This window comes from Macrobrachium nipponense, chromosome 2, assembly GCF_015104395.2.
Source record: "Macrobrachium nipponense isolate FS-2020 chromosome 2, ASM1510439v2, whole genome shotgun sequence".
In the NCBI taxonomy this organism is placed as follows: Eukaryota; Metazoa; Arthropoda; class Malacostraca; order Decapoda; family Palaemonidae; genus Macrobrachium; species Macrobrachium nipponense.
In genome coordinates, this window is record NC_087201.1 from 159,947,487 (window position 1) to 159,971,655 (window position 24,169).

General features: G+C 38.4%; 1 protein-coding gene across 4 annotated transcripts in view; it reads right to left on the reverse strand.

Annotated features, from left to right (window-relative positions):
* LOC135221087 (UDP-glucuronosyltransferase 1A8-like) overlaps positions 1–21,154 on the reverse strand; it is a 63,601-nt gene extending 42,447 nt beyond the window's left edge. The window contains exons 1-2 of one of the 4 annotated variants that reach the window (XM_064258882.1): positions 9,016–9,095; positions 2,805–3,236 (exon numbers count right to left, since the gene is read on the reverse strand). In XM_064258882.1, the coding sequence (XP_064114952.1) occupies positions 2,805–3,145 (341 nt within the window). In that variant the 5' untranslated portion in view covers positions 3,146–3,236; positions 9,016–9,095. Of the gene's footprint in view, positions 1–2,804; positions 3,237–8,940; positions 9,096–21,064 lie in introns of those variants that run through there. The other 3 variants (XM_064258881.1, XM_064258884.1, XM_064258883.1) reach the window with 3 other exon arrangements.
* Positions 21,155–24,169: the final 3,015 nt, after the last annotated feature.

Genomic DNA, 24,169 nt, shown 5'->3' on the forward strand with positions numbered 1-24,169 from the left:
GATTCTCTCAGAGCAACTTTGAGGTTCAAGTCCTTTACGAGCCTCAGGATTCTCTCGGAGCCCCTTTGAGGTTCAAGTCCTTTACGAGACTCAGGATTCTCTCGGAGCAACTTTGAGGTTTAAGTCCTTTACGAGCCTCAGGATTCTCTCGGAGCAACTTTGAGGTTCAAGTCCTTTACGAGCCTCAGGATTCTCTCGGAGCAACTTTGAGATTCAAGTCCTTTACGAGCCTCAGGATTCTCTCGGAGCAACTTTGAGGTTCAAGTCCTTTACGAGCCTCAGGATTCTCTCGGAGTAACTTTGAGGTTCAAGTCCTATACGAGCCTCAGGATTCTCTCGGAGCAACTTTGAGGTTCAAGTCCTATACGAGCCTCAGGATTCTCTCGGAGCAACTTTGAGGTTCAAGTCCTATACGAGCCTCAGGATTCTCTCGGAGCAACTTTGAGGTTCAAGTCCTATACGAGCCTCAGGATTCTCTCGGAGTAACTTTGAGGTTCAAGTCCTATACGAGCCTCAGGATTCTCTCGGAGCAACTTTGAAGTTCAAGTCCTTTACGAGCCTCAGGATTCTCTCGGAGCCCCTTTGAGGTTCAAGTCCTTCACGAGCCTCAGGATTCTCTCGGAGCAACTTTGAGGTCCAGAGTTATATTTGCACTGAGGACTGAAACGTCAAAGAGCGCTTTCAATGGAGTGGATACGAACTACACGAATTTGCATAATATTTGATTCTCTTGAGCTGCTGTTCTTCATGTGTCTTTCTTTATTTTTTTCTTTTGGTTTATGCTTATTCTTTTTAAATAAGACAGACGCCAATCTCGTGACCAAGATGCAACGGAACTCAACGTGTGACAATGTTGCCATAAATTGTAAAGCACTCATTGAACAGTTCCTCCTCCTCCTCCTCCTCCTCTTCTTCTTCTTCTTCTTCTTCTTCTTCTTCTTCTTCTTCTTCTTCTTCTTCCTCTTCTTCTTCTTCTCCAGGAAGCGCTCTACACTTTGAGAGTCATCGAAGTAACGTATTATACAAGGTCAAAGTCCGGAAAAACGAGAGAAGTAATATAGTATAGGCAACTGCAACGTAATTCCACACAGATCATTGTCATGTCATTGACAGATAAACAAACAAATCTGTCGAGCCAGATGATGCGTCATCTGCAATTGCAGTACAAAGAAAACCAGAAAACCTGCAATATTCCGCCCCCATTCTTCATTCGCGGACAGTTACGAGAGCAATTGAACGCAATATCTTATAGCGCACATCTCGGTGAAAGAAGTTTTCCTATTCAAATATAGGAAAGGAATATAGAACTTAGGTAGGTTTGAAAGGCGTAACAGGAGGAGAACCTGAAAGCAGTTGCATATGAAATAATTGTTAGGAGAGGGTGGATAGTAAGATGGAAGAGAATATGAACGGGGGTAGAGTAAAAGGAATGAAAGAGGTTGCAGTTAGGTGCCCAAAGAAGGCTGCAAAGAGCCTTTCGCAATGCCTACAGTGCACCCCGTGCGGTGCACTGACGGTACTACAACCCCAAAGAGGGACACAGGTTTGGCTTGCATGACACCGACTGCATTTTGCGAGGACTGTCTATGTTCTTATCAAAGTGAATTCAGTGAAATAGAAGTTAATTGGAATGAAAAGTAATTACGCCTAATGCCTAAGGTGGAGACTTGAGACAAGAGTAATTTCATGTACGGGAGCCTAGGAGGAGACTAAAAGATAATTTCATGTACGGGAGAGTGCAATCTCTCTCGGATAGGTCACAGTTTACCCATGGGTTAGCGATTAGCGTTCGTTTTAAAACTTTCCTATATAAAACCTCCTAAAAGTATCACCCAACTTGACAACCTCTTATAACCTAATTCGAAACAGTGCATTCATTAAGTTTAAGTAATGTAAGCCGCGTCAAAGAATGCCTTTATATAACAGAACAGCCATCACATAAATGACAGCTCAACAAGAAGTAGTTCCAGAAGACTGCTGGCCCTTGACCCGGGCTGACAACTTACACATCTCTTGAAAATGGGCCACAGATAAGGCCTGAAATTACTCGAGTGTTGAGTAAAATAAATTGTAAATACTTATAAGTAAACACGTTATATACAGTGATTTTGTGGGGTTCTTTTTCAATTTTTCAATCAACACTTACAGTCTATAACCTATAGGGTGTGAAGCCGCATTATAAAAATTTCAAAAAATATCATTTCCATTGAGCAGGAAGAGTTTCACAAGGTTGCTGTCAAGTAATGCAGATAAGCCAATTTTTGAATACTTAAAAATGTTCAGTTACATATCAAATCGATCATTAAAAGACAACCCAATGTGCTTATCAAAATACAATCTGAGTGTACCTAACAGAAGGCATGATCGCCTTGATACTGCTATGTACGACAGAAAACAAGTAGAAAATGCCACCGAAAATAGATCTTTCTTCCGGTGTTCTCGGTATGATGCTGTATGAGCCGCGGCCTGTGGAACTTTAACCGCGGCCCGGTGGTGGCCTGGTGTAGCATAACATTGCTAAATAAACGATGATGGCTAACCTTGAATAGAATAAAAAAGAATAAAAACTATTGAGGCTAGACGGCTGCAATTTGGTATGTTTGATGGTCGGAGGGTGGTTGATCAACATACCAATTTGCTTCCCAATAGACTCCGTAGTTTTTGAGATATTAGCGCAGAAAAATAAAAGTGCGGATGGACATACAAAGCCGGCAAAATAGTTTTTTCCCTTTTACAGAAAACTAATAAGATAAAAATAAGTTGAATAAAGGAGAAGAAGATAGACAACAAAATCAGACACTCACCTCAAGTCGTGGTTGTCGGGACGCAAGGTCACGACCTCCACTGTCGAATTGACCTCCTGGGTCTTGCTGCACTTCCATCGGACCTGCGTGACCTTGTGACCTCGCTTGACCAATTCCTCCCCGAATCTCCGGAGGGTCAGCTCGTGGCTTCCGGCGTAGATCGGATGCAGGATGAGGATGTTGGCTCCCTCGGAATCGCTGCTGAGGATGTGCGAGTCCTGGGGCCAGACGAAGGATGCTTTCGAAGTAGTCAGTACAATTGCGCAGGTGACCAGTGAGAACCAACGTAGATTAACGCGCGCCATTTTCACATTTATTTTTTGTCCCTCGCTCTCTCTCATAACCTCAAATATTCTAAAATTCGTAGCAATGTCTTTTTTTTCTTCCACTCGGTATTATGAACAGCAAAATCCACACCAAAGAAAATCAGATCTGCAAAAATGAAAATTAATGACAACAAGTGAGTTACTCGATGCTCCCCATTCATAGTCCCATCGGCAACCAACTCCCTTCGTATCACACTTCATGAAATAGGCAAGTGTCTCTTTCCTTCTATGTTTCGCTTCGAAATTTGCGACCTCTGAGTACGATGTGGAGAGGGAAAACTGAATACGATGCCGGAAGCGCTTTCCGTTAACGAAAAACGACGTACTGAACGCACCATGTATTCAGAATTCCCAGGTATGCGCTCAGGTACTACTCTGACACCTTTCTCCTGTATTTGCGTACAAGTCCATTATACTAATGTATATGCGCAAAATAAATAAATATATAAATAAATAACTAAAAATACACGCCTATCTATCTCTATATAAAAAAAAGTAACTCATTCAATAGCCAGCGAATATCTATAGTAGAAAATTCTACAGCCACATAAATCTAGGAACTAATTTCCCCCCAACTTGATGTAAATAATGATTATTAGAGTATCTAAGTATTTGTCAAAATGCTTGAAGCTAATATTTATTTGTATATATATGTGTGTATGTATATATATATATATATATATATATATATATATATACATATGTAAATATATGTAAATATATATATATATATATATATATATACATATATATATATATATATATATACTATATATATATATATATATATATATATATATATACTATATATATATATAATATATATATATCATATATGGACAAATACGAATTTATATCACCGTACGAGCATATCTATAAATGTCATATTCACGCACCAATAATTCACACTGGTACAATAACTCTACAAACCTCCAAGAGAAAAAAAAGCTAGGGAAAGAAATCAACTGGGAAATAACAGGTTTCAGGGAACAAAAGATAGATATATATATATATATATATATATATATATATATATATATATATATATAAGTTCAAATGGTGATTACGGACCCCAATCTTCCACAAACGCAGACTTTCCCCAACTGACAATGGGGTTCGTTCGTAACTTTCCTAACAAATATTTATCGAACGCAGAGAAAATTGTTTACCAAAAAGATTGCGGGAAAACTTCCCTTAATACATTTGACACTTCTTTAAATGTTAATAAATGGATAGGCTAAATAGCTCGGTTGAGTGTTTCTTTGCTGACTTACTCAAAATTCCTCAGTATCATATTTACAGTACTGCACAATTCGAAAGAGTTCATACACACACATTTATATATATATACATATACATATACTATTTACGTGTATATATATATACCTCTATATAATATATATCAAAATAAAAACATGATTTGCCTCTATGCTCCTAGCCCTACAAAAAACATTAATCTAAAAAAAAAAAAAAAAACTCCAGCACAGTTCAGCACGCATATGACAAGAGAAACCTCAAGAAAGAATCACATACACACAAAAAGAAATAAAAAAATCCCTTCAGAAACATGTCATCGAGAACTGGAACGAGAAGAAGAAAAAGAAGAGGAAGAGGAAGAAGAAGAAGAAGAAGAAGAAGAAGAAAAGTCATCACGCGCCCTCACTCCCAGCTTTTGGAATGCGCGTGCGCGTATTCCTCTTTCTATCAGATGCGCTGAGTCACTTCTTGTCATTTCAGAAGCGTCTGACTTGAAGCTTGCTGTCACCACGGTCTACGTAAACCTAGACCGTGGCTGTCACAACGTTATTCTTGAATACGTTAACGGAGCGAACTGTAGCGAGACGGGAGGGATTTTTGTAGTCATACAAAAGATTAATAGTTCTTTTAGCCTCAATATATTGTGTTTTTAAGGCAGGTCTTACTCTTCGAATGTTGCCTAGTTTTCATCTTGGACGGACTATACTCTGTTTTTTTCCATCTGTCCATCCGCGTGTGGTGTTTTTGTCTGGTAACACTGCGTCCCGGGCTTTAAATAGTTACGCTATGTGTAAGTTTTAGGTACATAAAAGGATATCTGGGAGTACATTTGCAACTGAAAAATGTTTTAATAAATTGCAGTATGCGAATTACACCGTTAATATTAGAAATAGAATATTATTATTATTGTTGAATGTAAGCAATGTAACTATCTAAAGCCCGGAACGCAGTGTTACCATACAAAAACACCACAGGCGGATGGACAGATGAAAAAAACAGAGTATAGTGGTCTATTCCTCTATTTATCTGGACAGATGAAAACGTACTCGAAGCTATAGTTTCCTTCATGCTATGCCACTTATATTTTCGGGGATACCGTGCCAAATAACAAACAATATACTAAGTTATTATTCACATAGTATTTACATGCACATTAACCAAATTTACTGTAGTACACATAAACATTGTGTAGTAGTCTACAGCATCTACGCATTGCATATATTTACAGCATCCATACACAAATAAAAGAAAGTACAAATAATTGATAATAGCGTTACTGTGTACATTTTTACTCTCCATAAAAATAGGGTAACACCAAAACAAACATTCGAAAGTTATCCAAACGTTAGCCCTCTTACTAAAGCTTCCGGATACGCGAGATTAGCCAAATATCCATAACATTAGGGTAACTAATGTGATTGGTATAGAGCAATCTCGTTTACTAATTCCAGAATCTCCTAGTTGCCACATCAGTTTGATTTGTCGTGAATTACTACACGGATACCTAATGTCAAATCGAAGCAATTGGCAAATATCTGCGCATGCTAGCTCGTAATCCGCTAAAATCCTCCGCTACATCACCAATGTCGACGGCATTACGCGGCACCCCAACAAATAAAGCGACTCATCCTCGTGGCTCCCAATAGGACGCTTCCACCTTAATTGCCTGTAAACGATATTGCTGATGATGAACTGCATTGACTTTCACGAAAGGCGTGATGGTCTATATTAATAAACGCTCGGATACGTTGCCTGTCTTATTATGGTACTAATCTATATAGGTAAGTTTGGCTTTACTGATCGGCGGTGAAGCTAAACTTAAGCATGAATTAGTACCATAGTAATTTGTCTTCATCTCAGTTTCTGTTAAGCAATCTATTTGTAATGTGGCGTGAACTGGTTTATGCCATCAGGAAACCAGTACAGTACAATTGTGCAGTAGTGCTATCTAACTGTTTTCTGTGCTCTTCCATGACTTGCGTTTACGTTTTTCATAATTATAGCAGAAATGACTGATATTTGAATGGATTTCCGTGTCTATTCCGATCCAACTACAGCAAATCATTCAATGAACGCGCTTCTATGCAATACAGTGAAAACAACACTGAGAATTGAATAGAATTGTTAACGCATTCATAAAATAACTGGCACGCCCAGCGGGGATGTGCAAAGCTTTCCAACATGATACGTCTAAACGTGAGGACACGAAAAAAAAATGCCTATATGCAAACTTACGCAAATAAGAGATGGTGAGGGATGACTTTCACTTCAGCAGCTGTCAAATGGCATGACTTACTCAGATGAAACGTCGGATTTATGTCCTACTTAGTTCTTGTACAAAGGTAACAATTCAGGCAATCTTTTTATGGGAGTGTGTTTAGTTCACGGTAGGATTACTGCGCGTGTTTTCGGATTCAATAACGCAATGGTTGTCGAGTCGAGCTTTTTCACAAGAAGGATGACAAATTAACATAAGATGCGTGAAAGCGTTTGGAAATTCTCATTTTGCATGCATTATATATATACATATATATGTGTGTTTTACTGTAATTCAACGGTTAATACGAAGATAAAAGGCCCATAAAACACTATTTGAACGTTGTAACCAAATATTTGGAGTACTTCCTCCTCTGCCCTTGTTAACAGGTAAAAATATGGACAGATGATGTGTTAACAAGAGTATATATACAAAGTCTTTTATCTCCATATATGTATATATATATATATATATATATATATATATATATATATATATATATATATACTTACCTCTCACGTAAGCCTAACAATAAAAACATAACTTTTTAAAAGTGAAAACATAAATAAAAAAAAAATCAACCGATCACCCACCCACGCAAGGAGACGCTCACTTGTTTTGCTTTGAATGTCGCCACCATAATTATAATCCCAACAAGAAGTCTCTCATCATAAGGAGATGAAAAGTTTCAGACGAAAAACAAAACGAAAGTCGTCTGCCAGGTAAGTGGGTGTCTGCGAGTGTAAGCTGGGTGTGCCTGTGTACGTGTAGGTGTCATCACTTAGAAGTCCCATTCATCTCTCTAACGTAAACGAAGGGATAATTGCGCTCATTATAAATTTCTCTTGGGAAACATCGAAGGACCCGGATGCTGCTATTATATCCTTAGGATATCGATATCTGGTAGCTCCCACGATGTAATGGCAGTTTGATGCAACAATGCATCACGAGTTAGGCGCTTCTAAAAAATTCGAAAAGAGAATATTGGACTCATTAAGACTTAACTAGTGAACGAAGGGTCTTTCTTGAAGAAATCATAAACGAAAACTAGTGTTCAATAAGTAGGGAAATTCAAATGATTTAACGAACTTGGAAAAAATCTTATCACGCATACAAGTCGTTTATTATTTTCCTTTTTAGAATCTGAGAGTGGAGTATGAATGAACGATTTTTAACACCCCCTCCCACCTTCACACCCCGCTCTCCCCTAAATTCCTACTCTCCCATAAGTAGAAGACGATGGTTACATACATGCCTTGTTGAAATAGACAACGATATCTATTTAATTCAAATAGACGATGTATATTTATCTTATTCTGTTTAATTTTAGAAGACTACTAAATATTTAATTAATATAGATGGCGATGTTTATTTAATTCAAATAGACGAGATATATATGTTTATATATATAATAAACGCGCGCGCGCGCACACACACACACATATATAATGTATATATAATTGCAATAGCCACAATGCCCTCTTAACTTCTTGAATTCTCTGCTCTCTTTTGGATATGCTTGTCACTACAAAGCCTGAATATCCAAATTCAAAGAAATTTGAAGAAATTGTGATGTCCGGTACCGGGAAACTAACCCAGGTTCCATACTCACAAAGAGGTCACGTTGCCGACCTCTTCGTGATTATGGGACGTGGGCTCGTTCCCCAGTACCGGACATCACAATTTCTTCAAATTTCATTGAACTTAGATCTTCAGGCTTTGCAGTGACAAGTGTATATAAAAGAGAGCTAAGAATTCAATTAGTTAAGAGAGCATTGTGGCTATTACATTTGCATATGTATCTGGTAAAAAAGTAACCAGTAGATTCTAAACACACACATACACACACACACACACACACACACACACATATATATATATATATATATGTGTGTGTGTGTGTGTGTGTGTGTGGTGTATGTGTGTGTTTAGAATTCTACTGGTTACTTTTTTACCAGATACATATGCAAATGTAATAGCCACAATGCTCTCTTATATATAGATATATATATATATATATATATATATATAGTATATATTATAGTATATATATATATTATATATTTACAAAATTTTACAGTTGCTCAAGAGTATTTCACACCAACTCCAAACTTAGTTCACACCATAACAAAAACTTGAATTACTAAACATCCCTAAAAACTTAGAGTCAGAGGAGTTTCACGAGAATACATAACATTACATCCTCGGAGTCATTAAACTCATCGAAGTAACTACAGATCACTGTCAGCGAAGAGACGGCTCCCACGAAAATGTTATGTCATAACTGTCATTGCACCTGTTCACCCAGACGCAGTAGACACCGAAGACAGCAATTCACTCAAAGCACTTGCATGAACTGCTCTTCACAGACCTTCCCGAACGGCTTCTAACACACGACTGTAGCCTCAACTACTATCTCCTCACTCAGCGCCATCATACTCGCAAGTGCATGAGAACAACCGTTACGCAGGATTTCAGATGGTAACTTGTTTATCACGCAGCAACATTCACCCTAACGATGATCTATGGTAAGGGCTATATTCATCCGGCTTTTTTTTTATTTTTTTTTTTTTTTTATGTACGCAAATGTACGACAGACAATGTTTTCTACTTCGTGGAAATACGACCCGCTGGAGGCTGGACTTCAGCTGGTTAACATTTAGGCGACAGGCTCGGCCTATTTGAACTAGGCTAGTATAGATAGTCCTTTCGCAGTTAACGGAGCCCAATTCAACTATGTCATAAAAACGAGAAGTACTATGTACATTTAAAAAAAGTGCTTCTCCATCTCTAAATGTAAATGAAACCAAATAAATGTTAATTAGTCTACGGGAAACCATATGCTTCCTTTGTGGCAAGGATAAGCCACCGGTTGGGAATTGTTTAGGCCAATTGGCTTCTTTTAAAAGATTTCCCAATACGGTATCTGCACATCAGGGAGATACGTAAGCTTCACCAAGCTACACCTCATTATTAATCCGGAGATTACATAAACACAAACTAAGACATTCCTCAGAGATAAACATATCACTGAGGAACTTTATTCACTTTGATTTCCTCAGAGGTCTAACCAAAGTGACCTATGCAGATTTCACATAAGCAAACTTGCAATAGTCTTCTCACAAGCATTCAATTAGAAACTGTTGAACCATCGTGACATCAAAATATCATGTTCTTTAAATAAAATCCCTTTGCTGTGCATTTCCGCTTTCATAAATAATCGATCAATCATTTTGGGAATCATTTGGTTCTACCAAGCGTTCTCATAGACCTATATACGACATCAGTGATCAGTTGTAAAGTTCAGTATGCCATTTAGACTCATACTACAGTTTGCATGTCTTGAAATGAACTCTATTCACTAAAATATAATCAGAGCAATTCCGGTGTTTACCATCAAAGTGGAGATAAAAGTACTGATATGTAGAAAATATAGAAAGAGTTCAGGTTTAAGTAGTTTAAGTACAAAGTACTAATGCTTTCACCATCATCTTAGTTTCTGTTGCAGCTGTACAATTACCTTTGCATTCCCAGTTCCGAAGATGATGATGATGATGATAATAATAATGATTATGATAATAATAATAATAATGAACCTGGAAAAACTACATGTCGAGGTAGCTCCAGGACTCATGCAGAAGAGCGCACTAGCAACAGCGCCCATATAGTGAGAAAAGTGCTGAACTCCTAAAAGGAGGCAGGATGGAAACCGGAACCCCACACTATACAAACCAACCACTCGAATAAGATGACTGTGATAGATAATAATAATAATAATAATAATAATAATAATAATAATAATAATAATAATAATAATAATAATAATAATAATAAGGCGATACTCAAGTCAAAACTCAACGCCGGAAATATGATAAAAGCCATAAACACATGGGCAGTGCCAGTAATCAGATACAGCGCAGGAATACTGGAATGGACGAAGGCAGAACTCTGCAGCATAGATCAGAAAACCAGGAAACATATGACAATACACAAAGCACTACACCCAAGAGCAAATACGGACAGACTATACATAACACGAAAGGAAGGAGGGAGAGGACTACTAAGTATAGAGGACTGCGTCAACATCGAAAACAGAGCACTGGGGCAATATCTGAAAACCAGTGAAGACGAGTGGCTCAAGAGTGCATGGGAAGAAGGACTAATAAAAGTAGACGAAGACCCAGAAATATACAGAGACAGGAGAATAACAGACAGAACAGAGGACTGGCACAACAAACCAGTGCACGGACAATACATGAGACAGACTAAAGAACTAGCCAGCGATGACAATTGGCAATGGCTACAGAGGGGAGAGCTAAAGAAGGAAACTGAAGGAATGATAACAGCGGCACAAGATCAGGCCCTAAGAACTAGATATGTTCAAAGAACGATAGACGGAAATAACATCTCTCCATATGTAGGAAGTGCAATACGAAAAATTAAACCATAAACCACATAGCAAGTGAATGCCCGGCACTTGCACAGAACCAGTACAAAAAGAGGCATGATTCAGTGGCAAAAGCCCTCCACTGGAGCCTGTGCAAGAAACATCAGCTACCTTGCAGTTAATAAGTGGTACGAGCACCAGCCTGAAGGAGTGATAGAAAACGATCAGGCAAAGATCCTCTGGGACTATGGTATCAGAACGGATAGGGTGATACGTGCAAACAGACCAGACGTGACGTTGATTGACAAAGTCAAGAAGAAAGTATCACTCATTGATGTCGCAATACCATGGGACACCAGAGTTGAAGAGAAAGAGAGGGAAAAAATGGATAAGTATCAAGATCTGAAAATAGAAATAAGAAGGATATGGGATATGCCAGTGGAAATCGTACCCATAATCATAGGAGCACTAGGCACGATCCCAAGATCCCTGAAAAGGAATCTAGAAAAACTAGAGGCTGAAGTAGCTTCAGGACTCATGCAGAAGAGTGTGATCCTAGAAACGGCACACATAGTAAGAAAAGTGATGGACTCCTAAGGAGGCAGGATGCAACCCGGAACCCCACACTATAAATACCACCCAGTCAAATTGGAGAACTGTGATAGAGCAAAAAAAAAAAAAAAAAAATAATAATAATAATACTATCAGAGAGAGAGAGAGAGAGAGAGAGAGAGAGAGAGAGAGAGAGAGAGAGAGAGAGAGAGAGTTTAATAAATAGCAAAGTGCGTAACTTAAATCCTCGTTGCATAGCAGATATGTAAAATTTTCACTACGTTCCGAGCATTTGCACTTTTCACCACAAATCACCCATACACGACTCAACACAAAATAAGTTACAAAATACATACCGAGTTTTTACACGGTTTCCGGGATTTCAAACAGAAATGGCAGAAATATATTGCATGCGAATAACGTGTTTCGTGTTTTTCGCAATTAATTGGTTTTGCCAATCATCGTAGATAGGGTCACGCTTCCCCTTGCAAAAAGAGAGAGAGATAAAAAAAAAAAGCAATGTTGGTAAATCTACAGCTCTCCCCCTCCACCCCCTTTGCCTGATAGGTATTACGAAAAACATTCCACCCTCACCATCCCTACCCCTCTTCTTCCAATTTGTCAGGCGATTTTGATACCACTTGTGAAATAAAATGTTAGACAGATGATATTCTGTCATCGTTCATGAGATATGGGTTATGGGTTTGCGACTTTCCTTCTCCCCCCTAACCCCACCCCCTATTACGTAAGTGAAAATAAAAATCGGTCTCTAACGCGTAAAACAGACACTATGAGTCTATCGTGAGCAGCAATATAGGCGCACGGATTCCCGCAGAAGTTGAGTTCGATCATGCGACGATTATAATAAGCGCTATTCATTATGTCTTAATAGTACCATCTCTTAATTTCAACGAAATATTCACGTCTCAAGTATAATTTGGATACTGCGCTTTACGGGAACAAAAGACATTCAGTATATGCCACTGTATTTTACCGAATGGATTGTTAATACAATTAACCTGTTCCTTAAACGATTCCATAAAGAAAAATCAAATTCTAGGTATTTTCGCCATGTGAGTAAATCACGTCGAAGCAACGCAACCAGGCTTATGGATGTAACTGAACAAATTGAACATGAGCGTGCGTCATAGCGAGGGAGAGGGGTTCGAACGACCGTTCCCCTCCCCCTCCCCCCAGGTTTCTGGAAGTCCATATTTTCAAGTATTTCATCTTGTATATGCCTAATATGCAATGACATTTATAGAAGAAAAGGTCCAGTTTTGAGAAAACGAGACCCCCCCCCCCCTCACCATAACAAACTCTGGGTACAGGCCTCATATGAACTGAGAGGAAGAACACAGCTTCTGCAAAACGCGAAGTTTCGCCTGTTTCAGTTTCAAAAGTTATCAGCTAATTAGTCTTCTTTTCATGGACCATCAGATAAGTAGTCTAATTACTTACTATCAATTCATTGTCCACGGGATGGGGGCTGCGTTATCATACTTACATTTAGGCTTAGTGTTAATTAATGGCAGGCACGTGCTGATTCGAATTTGCATATCCGTTTTGTTCTTTGTTAATAATTGCCCTGACATTTATTTTTGTTAATAATTAATCGCATTACCATTTAATGTTACACTTGTAATATATTTAAAATCGTAGTAGTCCTCAAAACTATACAACTGAGACGGTATATGAACCAGTTATCCTTTAATACTAGGCAATTGCGATACATATCTATATCAACTCTTAAATTGGGTTCCTCATGGGAACAATCACAAATGTGCTAACGTATATTATCTGTATTATTATTGGGCGACTCGTTAACCAAAGATAAGGAACCTAGCCTTATAGGGGAGTTCGAAAATCTCCACAATTTTGGCTATATATACGCTAGTCTCAAGTACCCCTGTGTACTTTACAATACAATACTAGTCATAGGAACATTTCTAGAAATAAGATATTACATAATCTGATCAATTCTAAAAACTCTATCTACATGAGTATACTCGCCAGTTCAAAATAAGGTCCTGCATTGATCAGTAAAGAGCGTTTTTTTTTTCTTATATGTAATTCTCTAAATTGTGACTTAGGATCTCATTTTCTGAATAGGACATACATCCCGCCTATGTGAACTCTCGAGAGAGACTGGCAGTTTCCAGCCCTGTGATTGGCTTATCAACAGCCAATCAGGAGCGTCGTAAGGGACTGGCCTAGACGTCAAATGCACGGCTGATGTGAATCTACTATAGTTGAAATGCTTTGACTTCGGCTTTTATTCGTAGTTAAAAGTATTCACTTTACCTATATCTCGGTAAATTTGTTTCATCTCTCTACGGGAAACTTGGGGCTGCTCTCGTTTCACGAGAGAGAGAGAGAGAGAGAGAGAGAGAGAGAGAGAGAGAGAGTTCGTCAATGTACAGTGATAGGGAAAAACAGCAAGAAAAGTTAAATATAATTCTCTTATGCCAAAAAAAATACAAGCAAGAAAGATTCACATACGTTTGAGACACGGATATTCAAAGGAACAGAAATGACTGTTAAAGTGGCCAAAAATCTACTGTGAACGGCAACATCTGCTATGGCTTTCGTGATTGATGACTGTTCCATTTAGCCAGAAAGAAGTGAATTTATATAAACAATATCACCCTGAATATTATAAATACGACACACTTTAAAAAAAAAAGCGAAGTGAACGTCATACAAACACAAGATAATAATGCTAGCCGATATCTGGTTATGTATGTAGGTCTAGTAGACATGCGGATTTTGTAACTACGAGCTCTTACAGTTTTTTCCCCGTTATGGTTTAAAGCTACTCCCCTCCTCCTGGGGGAAATGCAGGGAAGGGAGGGATGGGAAAATGGGTGAATGAAGGGAGGGGAAGGTTACCTATGGATGGGGATAAATTGAAAGGGAAAAGAATGAGGTGGTAAGGGAGTGACGGGAAGGGAAGTACGTAGTATGTTGTGGGAGGAATGCTTAGGGAAGGAGGGGTGGTGGGGAGGGAATGACAGTGGGTAGGAGGATAAGGGTGGGAAGGGAAGAAGACTATGAGTGATTTCACACAGAGATGCAGAAGAAAACTGACCTTTTAGTCCCATGTTACCGCATCCCACTGAAGACAGAAGACAGTCTAACCTGAAAGAAGAAACAGATATAGTAATGAGTTCTCTATTACGATGTCTATTAAATTTTTAAGCGTCCAAAAGAAGCTTTCTTAATTTAATTATATTTAAAGGCTTCAGGCTTTCGGTTCAAGGTTTCGCCTTTTTTTCACTAGGCTAATAGATATGGGGTTCAATGAAATGAAAAAGGGGCGAAGCTGTAAGGGTATTTTACAGCATAATTTTGGACATCTCTACCACACTAAATTCGAAAGCTGTTTTTAATAAGAAGAATGACCAAAATGTTTGATGATTGGAGGGTGGATGATCAACACATACCAATCTGCAGCCCTCTAGCCGCAGTAGTTTTTAAGATCTGAGGGCGGACAGGAAAAAGTATGGACAGAAAAAGTTCAGATAGAAAAAAAGGCAGGCGGAAAATTAAAGCCCGCATATTAGTTTTCGTTCGAGAAAACTAAAAACGCACTACGCTTTCTAATGTGATGAATCATAGGGGCGAGAAAGAACACATTTTTGCATACTACCCTCCATTACCTGTTAGAATATGGAACGTGATCTTGCGTGAGTTTCAAAGTTCTTTCATCCATTTCTTAAGGTCATGCACATCCTCTCAACGATGTAGTGTTAAGAAATATAGCTTTGGCAAAACCTAGGATGCTATTACTTAACAAAACAGTTGGGAAACCAGAAGTAGCTTATTCACTGTAAATGGCATTGATGGGTTCTTATTTTGATATTAATGATTCTCTTCTGTCGAAACGTATGTTAATGGCCGGTCTTTTTCATCTGTAATATGTACTTTTGCTCTAAATACAATTGATTGCTTATCCCATTTCACCAATGAATTCATCACCTGCAAAAGAAAAACATTTGACAACAAACGGTTACCAACGAAGTAATCAAGAACATAAAAGTCTAAGTGTCAATTCCTTCATTCTGACATTAAGCTTCTGAAATCACGAGCAGTTTAATGACCTTTATTTCGTGTCTTTGTTGACCCTAGTGACCACTGGGGCAGAGGTATGAGCGTCTTAGTAAATCACAATTTTGTCTTTCTAGTACCACGAACGGAAATGTGCCTAAGGAATATAATAGGTGACTGGGCTGTTACAAAAATGTCTGAAGTGAATAATAAACCCCCATCCTGTCAAGAAACTGAAACATGCTATACTACGAAGCTATAAAAAAAAAACTGAACTAATAATATGCTCTGGTTTGAAGATTCCTGGAGGTTGACACATCACAAAAACAGTCTAATTTTGGAGACGTACTACACAAACTCGACGGAACTCCCATCGGACTCTGCTGAAAGTCAGCAGGGACACGAACAGAGTATCTGGATGACTCACATATGACATTCTGATTTATTTATATCATATCAAGCTAATTAAATCTGTTGTTATTGTCGAATTGATTTCTTGCTAATACGAGTAGTCTAAGAGAAACATTTCTCTGCGCATAAACTTCAGTTAGAGCCTGTTATCGTATATTACACATTGCAGTCCGAAAATAAACACGAATGACAGAATGTCACTTATGGTAATATAGTTAATCAAGGTAAAATTTCAGCTATGCACGTTTTGAATAGCCGTAACTTTAAAGGTGAGTTAGGTACATAGGCCTAGAGATCACGGGCACCACTAGGTGTTATGTCTTTTGAGTTACCGGTCTTCCTTTGTCACAAAAATATTCTTCAACTTTGCTCCGTTTTCATTTATTCTCAGTTTCTTTAATGTTACGGTAACCCACGAAACCAAAGCAACCAGCAAAAAATACGATTTCATTCGATGCAACATTTGCACAGGTTGGCCTTCAAACTAATGTTACTTCAAACATCTGACGGAAGTCTGAGCGTCTCCAGATGTGGCAATTTACGCTTGCGTTGCCAGAGTCATGTTACTCCTAATTACTTATGACAAGATGTTTTTTTTCTCTCTCTCTTTGTAATTTATGTGTCAAAGAAAACTTTTTTGTCCACAGCTGCCGAGGGAAGATGTTCTGATGCAGTGTTTCCAAACCATTTCGAAATGATTACCCCATAATCCAATTTCGCAGTTATCAATTAGCCTGCCATTGACCGCATGTATTTAAGGATCCAGAACAAATGCAGACTTTTCCGTTTTTATGTATATCAAAATCAACCACCATAAAAACAGAATATCCAATACAACAATAATAAAACATATTATTCAGTGATCACTATACGTTTGCTCTGATTCTTCAGTGAGAAGGTTGGGCTTGGTTTGCCTGTGAGAATTTGTACTGCTCGAGAGGCTAGTGTTGCTAAACATTAGTTTCCAAGCATTGTTTGTCCTGTGTGTGTGATGAATTCCTCTTTCGCTGGACAGTCCTCGTCAGGAATGAGATCTTCACTCACATTAAAAGGATTTCTTGCCCATTCATTGTTGGTACTATTAAAATCTGTCGAGTATTTTGCAAGCCTTTTAAGAGGCCGGTCAGGAGATCTCTAATGTCTGCTTTCATGTGGTTGGTTGAGGGTTGAGGATATCTTCAGAATTCACCTGATCAAGGAAGGCATCCAATGCAGGAAATTGTGCAACAATTCCCTTTCCAATACGTACAATCGGAACATTCATTACCCCCAAAAATATGAGTCCATTACCCCGTTGGGGTAATTTACCCCCGGGGTTGAGAAACAGTGTTCTAATATGACGTAGTACATTTAATGCTAATATAATATACAGTGCCGGTTTAAGATCTTAGTCTCTGGGTGCCCTAGGCTAAAAGTATATATATATATATATATATATATATATATATATATATATATATATATATATATATATATGTGTGTGTGTGTGTGTGTGTGTGTGTCTGTGTGTGTGTGTGTGTGTGTGTTCTTCTTTCCCACTGCTATCCCTACATCCCTTCACAAGGCATCATCCTCCATCAAACCTCTTCTCTCCATATCTTCCTTCACTTTATCTCGCCATCTCATTCTCTGTCTCCCTCTCGATCTTCTTCCTCTAACAGGTTCCTCCCAAACCCTCTTCACTCCCTCCTCGTCATCCATCCTCAGCACATGCTCATACCATCTCAGTCGTGACTCTCTTATCACCTCTGCCATCTTTACCAACCCTGCCCTTCTTCTTATTCCATCATTTTCCAACCTCTCAAGCAGCGATATTCCCATAATCCACCTGAGCATCCTCATCTCTGTTCTCTCAAGCTTAACTTCCTCTTTTCTTCTTAGAGCCCAGGTTTCCGATCTATCCATTAACTGGTCTTATCACTGTGCTACAGATCTTGACTTTTAGCTTCACTGGTATTTTCTAATCACACACTACTCCAGCTACCTCTCTCCACTCCCCCCCTCCACCACGCAGTAGAGCCTTAGTATATGTGTGTGTGTGTGTGTTTGTTTTAAGGGGCCAATCATTTTTGCAGCTACACCATTCTTAATATACAGGCTAGCGACTTTGAAGCCAGGGGCCCCTAGGCTTAGCCTAATTAGTCTATCGGGTAATCCGCCACTGATAAACATAAAGGAAACAAAGTGTTCCCACTTCCTCTTCCTCGTAATGGCTCGCCGTAAATGCACGAGAGCTGCTATGGCTCAAAATAGACATGACTAAACGGCATGAGCTTCAAAGTTGACATTACAGGTTTCGTAACCGGCACCACCCTCCTAGGAGGTCACAGGTGGACGCAGCTGGGTATTTGTCCCGGGTGCCATAATGGCATTTGGTGCCAAGCAAAAAAAAAAAAAAAAAAAAAAAAAAAAAGGGGGGGTTCTTTTGTCTGCCTTCATTATTTCCTTTAGTTTCCCCCTTCCTTCTACTTCTTTTAGTGTTCCATTTATCTTCCGTAATATTCTCGACAAATGCTCCAATCTCTTAACATACTTAATAAACAATACGTTTTCATTTGAATTAATAATGTTAAATTACAGTCTTTAAACTCATTCATGCCCCACGTGCTTTTCTATGGGTGTCTATGTTAATTATCTGTCATGTTCAAATATATATATATATATATATATATATATATATATATATATATAAATCATTGACAATTTGGCTTTCACGAATTGCCCCTTCATATTTCAGTTCTAGAGTAGAATGTGAGCTGTGCAAATTATATGACCACTAGGCCAAACCAGAAATAATCGAGCTATTGAAGTCTATGCAGGTAAAACCAAAATGAACGACGCGACGTTATTACCACTGGTAGCACTAGACGTTATTACCTCTGGTTGTACAGTAAGTTCCAGAAGTGAAGCGACAAATTTCAGAATTGATCGTACTTCTTTAGAAACTTGTGGGGTTGCGATTTAGTATATTTTATTCCAATTATTGTCATCCTCTTTATCAGTAATACGTATCAGTGATTAACTGTAAAAGCATTGAAAGTATTTTCCCAGTGAATGATCAATGTTAGTTCAATAATTGTTTATTAAAAGAAAATAAAAAGAATTTCCCCATAGAAACATCTGCGGCTCTCAATGTGTGATATCAAAGCGTTCACCATAGAGTGGCAGCAGGAATCGAGTGCATAAGCATTGGCCTAATATGATTTGTAAATTAACTTTCTACTTTTATAGCGTTATTTAGAAAGTTATTATGATTTCTTTTGATAAAGCACAAAAAGGTTTAGCATCTGATTAGATGAAATATAAATAGGACACAAGATGATGTGAAATAAAAAAATCGAAATCCAAGTTATATGCGCGTTTAGCATTGGCTACATGGTTAGGCCTATTCAAGAATCAAGGAAATATATTTTCCATCTTGTTAGTTGATAATTTAATTGAATTCCTCAATTGTGCAAATTTTTCCATGTAGAATTGCGTTCAGGATCGCGTCAAACAAGTATTTTCGTAGGTTTCCACATTTTTTTTTTTCAGTGCATAAGTGAGACTATTCTTGTCCATACAATCCGGAGTGTGAATATGCTTGGCGAGCATTATTTTAATTCGAGTATTTCCTGTCGTGCTCTCTCTCTCTCTCTCTCTCTCTCTCTCTCTCTCTCTCTCACACACACACAGGACCTTTTTATCTAGTCAGGAATAACCAGAGGCCTGTTTTAAGAATCGAGCACTAGGCCTATTGGTCATGCTCGGGTGCTTCTTTATACACACACACACACACACACACACACACACACACACACACACACACATATATATATATATATATATATATATACTATATACTATATATACTATATATATATATATATATATATATATATATATACACACACCCAAAAAACTCATAAATTTCTTTTATACAATAATGCTTGACTAGAACGAACGATTACTGGTTTGGCCCGTGGAAATATGAATTTGGGTGATATCACTCCCTTATGATATAGCCCACTTACGCAAGTCCAGTCTTAAATTTCACAGTTGAAATGTGATTAGAAGATTCTTGTTTAAAGGTTAGAGTGAAAAAGGTGGAGTTAGGACTGTGGGTAGAGGTAGAGGTAGAGGTAGAGGGGGGGGGGGGGGAGGTGGGGTCTGTCGTGATTTTACAGGTGTTCTTGTTGCTTGCGACCGTCTTTCTTATTTCTTATATAGCGAGTCTGTTTCCCAGGTGCAAGGACAGGTCCTAGTTTCGGTCCTAATGGTTCTATCGTTGCCTAAATAACAGACAGCCGCCCTGCAATGTAAGCCTTGCTATGCCCGAAACTAGGCCTAGTCACCTGAAGGTAGCAGCATCAGTTAGAGCCTTTCACGAAGATGGTGTTTCATGCTCGGTCCTAGAAGCTAAAATCAGAACTACCAATCACACCTAACTTCTCTGTTGAATCTAGGCGCATTCATGGTAGATTATGTTTAATGTTGCGGAGATTTGCCCTTTACATTCTAGTGATACTTGCTTGGTTTTATGCATTTTCGCTAAAATAATTGATAATGCACTATGATATTAAATTTTTGTTTCCACATTGCTCGAAATATTCATTGGTAATGTTGGTAATCCCGTGTTGAACGAAAATTTCAAATTGTTTCGCTTCTGTAGTTTGAAGTAAATTTCAAATTGTTTCGCTTCTATAGTTTGATTTTAAAATAATTAAAGTTACCGTAATTTTTTCTTATGATTATTATAAATATCATAGATTTGATATTTGTGCATCATATGTTAGCTTTATTTTGCTAGATAGAGCTTTCACTTTAGAAAAAAATATATTTTTCAGCCACGTGTTGTAGTTGCCAGTTAGTGAATTTCGAACGAAATCCTCTGAAATTTGTCGCTTCACTTCTGGAGCTTACTGTACTAGACGTTATTACCTCTGGTTGTACTAGACGTTATTACCTCTGGTTGTACTAGACGTTATTACCTCTGGTTGTACTAGACATTATTACCACTGGTAGTACTAGAAGTTATTACCTCTGGTTGTACTAGACGTTATTACCGCTGGTAGTACTGGAGACGTTACCACTAGCACTAGATTATGTCCAAGCAGTTTGCTGAATAAAGTATTCAAAAACTATTCAGCTCCTACTAATATCCTCGAGAAGGGAAACGATTTCGTATCTAAAAACAAACAGCGGAGCTCTAGTTTCACGCAAAACAAGCACAAAATTACGCGGAAGTTTCATCGGCGCAACCAAGTTCTCTGTATGAAACTCTCAGCCGGCCGTGGTGGCCCGTGTTGTTGCGGTGCCAGACACACGAACGTGGCTAACTTTAATCTTGAATGAAATAAAAACTACCGAGACTAGAGGGTTACAATTTGGTACGTTTGATGATTGGAGGGTGGATGATCAACATACCAATTTGCAGCCCTCTAGCCTTAGTCGTTTTTAAGATCTGAGACGGACAGAAAAAACCTTTTCAATGTATTTTTTTTTTACCAGAAAACTAAAAATGGTCTCTTGTTATAGTGAAATTTAAAATGCAAATATTTTTACGGTGACGGTGTCATTTATTCCTATTTTTTGACTGGCAAAACTTTCTTCAGCTTGAAATAAGTTCCGTCCACCAGCTTGACTGGCAGGAATGACCTCTCAGTCCTTGCAGCTTGATCCAGCTTGATCAGAAATACTCCCTTCCAATTGATTAGCGGCACAGGTTCACAGCTCAACTAAAAGTACTGAGTTCCAGCTTAACAGGAACAGCTGTCGTGAATTTGCGCAGTGCTTCCTTCTTTCCCTTTGATCGTAAACGCATTCTCAAGGTTTAACTGGAGGTTGTGTCTTTCGTTACAGCTGGAGGTTCGGTCTAGAGTCTTAATTAAGGAGTTGTCTTCCAGCTTGACTGGAGTCCCTGTCTTCCTATTTATTTGTAGGCAACGTTCTCCAAACTGATCAGAAGTGGACATTATTGTCTTACAGGTTAACTGGAAGGCACTGCATAATGACTGCAGCAGTGGTACTACAGCAGTGGTACTACAGTACCACAGCTTTATTAAAGGTGACCTAAGCGCAGTGTGGTGTTATCTTACAGTCGATCGGGGCTAATTTATTACAGTTTCTATAGTGTCAACTGAATTTGCACTCTCAAAACTTCATCACGAGTACTGTATCACAACTCGAAGTAACGCCTTGTCTCAGAATTCAATCCGGGGTCTAACTTGATCAGAGGAATAATATAACCTATGAATTGGAACAACTGTCATCTAAATTCACGGGAAACGATAGTTTCAACTGAAGGGAAATGTCATATTACAGATTCCTGTGAAAAATCTATCATCCATCTTGGCTGGGAGAGCTCTCTCACTGCTTCGTTTAAAGCTACAGTCTGATCCATTCGAGGTACTGTCTTAACGCTTAACTGGGGTAATATCTTACAGTTCAGTTAGAGACGCCGAATTCCGCGATAAAAACATCTGCATACAATATTTCATCCCTGCAAAATTCAGTCAAATCTTGGGAGATAATTACTGCATATCAAGAGGTATCAATTTCATTATCCCCTTCGTACACTTGAATATTTTGCAGAGAGAGAGAGAGAGAGAGAGAGAGAGAGAGAGAGGAGAGGACCTTTTTTCAAACGAGCTGATTTCGTATCGGTAATGTTCAGTTCAGTAGTACTACGGTAAACATTTTGCTACTACTTATTTACTCATTCCCTTTCGGCGGCTTTGGGACATTGCTGCTTGGCGCCAGTTTAGCTGATTCACAACAAACAAGCAAAGTCGTCGAATCTCCGTTAATTTTTTTTTTCGAAAAGTAGATAGCTTACGGTTTTCTCCATTTTCTCTCTCTCTCTCTCTCTCTCTCTCTCTCTCTCTCTCTCTCTCTCTCTCTCTCTCCCTAACCTAGACCAAACTGGTAGAGTGTGCCACAGCCCACAGACCTTCGAATGGAGGCATACGACACTACCACTTCTCCTTTAAGCAAGTCCCAAGTCCTACTTTGCCTTTTAAAACAACGATAACGACCTCAAACTTCAAAAGGTAGAATCCAACGGTGGCATCAACGGCCATTCACGAAGAGAGAGGAAACCTGTCGTCGGAGATGATTTCGAAATTTGTGCCGCTTTCATTCGGCCACGGCCAAGGACCTGGCATATTTTGCCCTAGGCATTCATATGCCGTAATGGAACGTATGCTGTCAGTCGTATTATGCAGATCTGTATGCCGCGTGCGTGCAAGATGTGTGTATATGTTGGGGGCCACACTTTTTACTTATTTAGTACGTACATCGTAAAAATGCGTATTTACGGTTACGTATGAATAACTCGATCAAGAAATATATAGAAGTGATGCTTTTCTATAAATAAAGGTAATGTCAAGGAGAAAAAATGAAAAGACGACCCTATATTGAAGGCGAGACAATATATGTAGGTAAATTTAAACTTTAGTGCGTACATACCTGAATTTTATTGTTTTCGTATATATATATATATATATATATATATATATATATAATCTTTATATATATATAATATATATATATATATATATATATATATATATATATATATATATATATATATATATATATATATATATATATATATATATAATGTGCTCACGCGTTCATAAATATGCCAACAAGGAACACAAGTATTTCATTAAAACTAGCAATCTTTCCATGAAAATCTCTAGAATATATAAAAAAAGCACAATCTACTCTGCTTTAAATATGCAAGTGTTACGGCAATTAGCGAGTAATTTATGCCAAGCTGACTAATATTTCTAATTCGATTTAGTTTAAGAGCGCGATGCCAATCCCCACCATAAAGACAAGTTTATCAAAAGGATGAGAGAAATAAAAGGAACAAAAAAACTCGAGCGTACGCGTTGTCCACGGTACGGGTCGAGGGAGGAAAACCCCAAAACCTTTCATTGTAGGCTGCCGTTATTTGGGAAAAAGAAAGGAGCCAATATTAACCTGGACACGAACTTCGGACATCGTTACCAACGCGATGACATAAAAATCCGCCCAGGGTCCTTCAGAGGTGATTAAACATGGTCGCTTGAGAGAGGTCAAAGTATCCGAACCAGCAGCAACCAAAGAGAGAGAGAGAGAGAGAGAGATTAAGAGA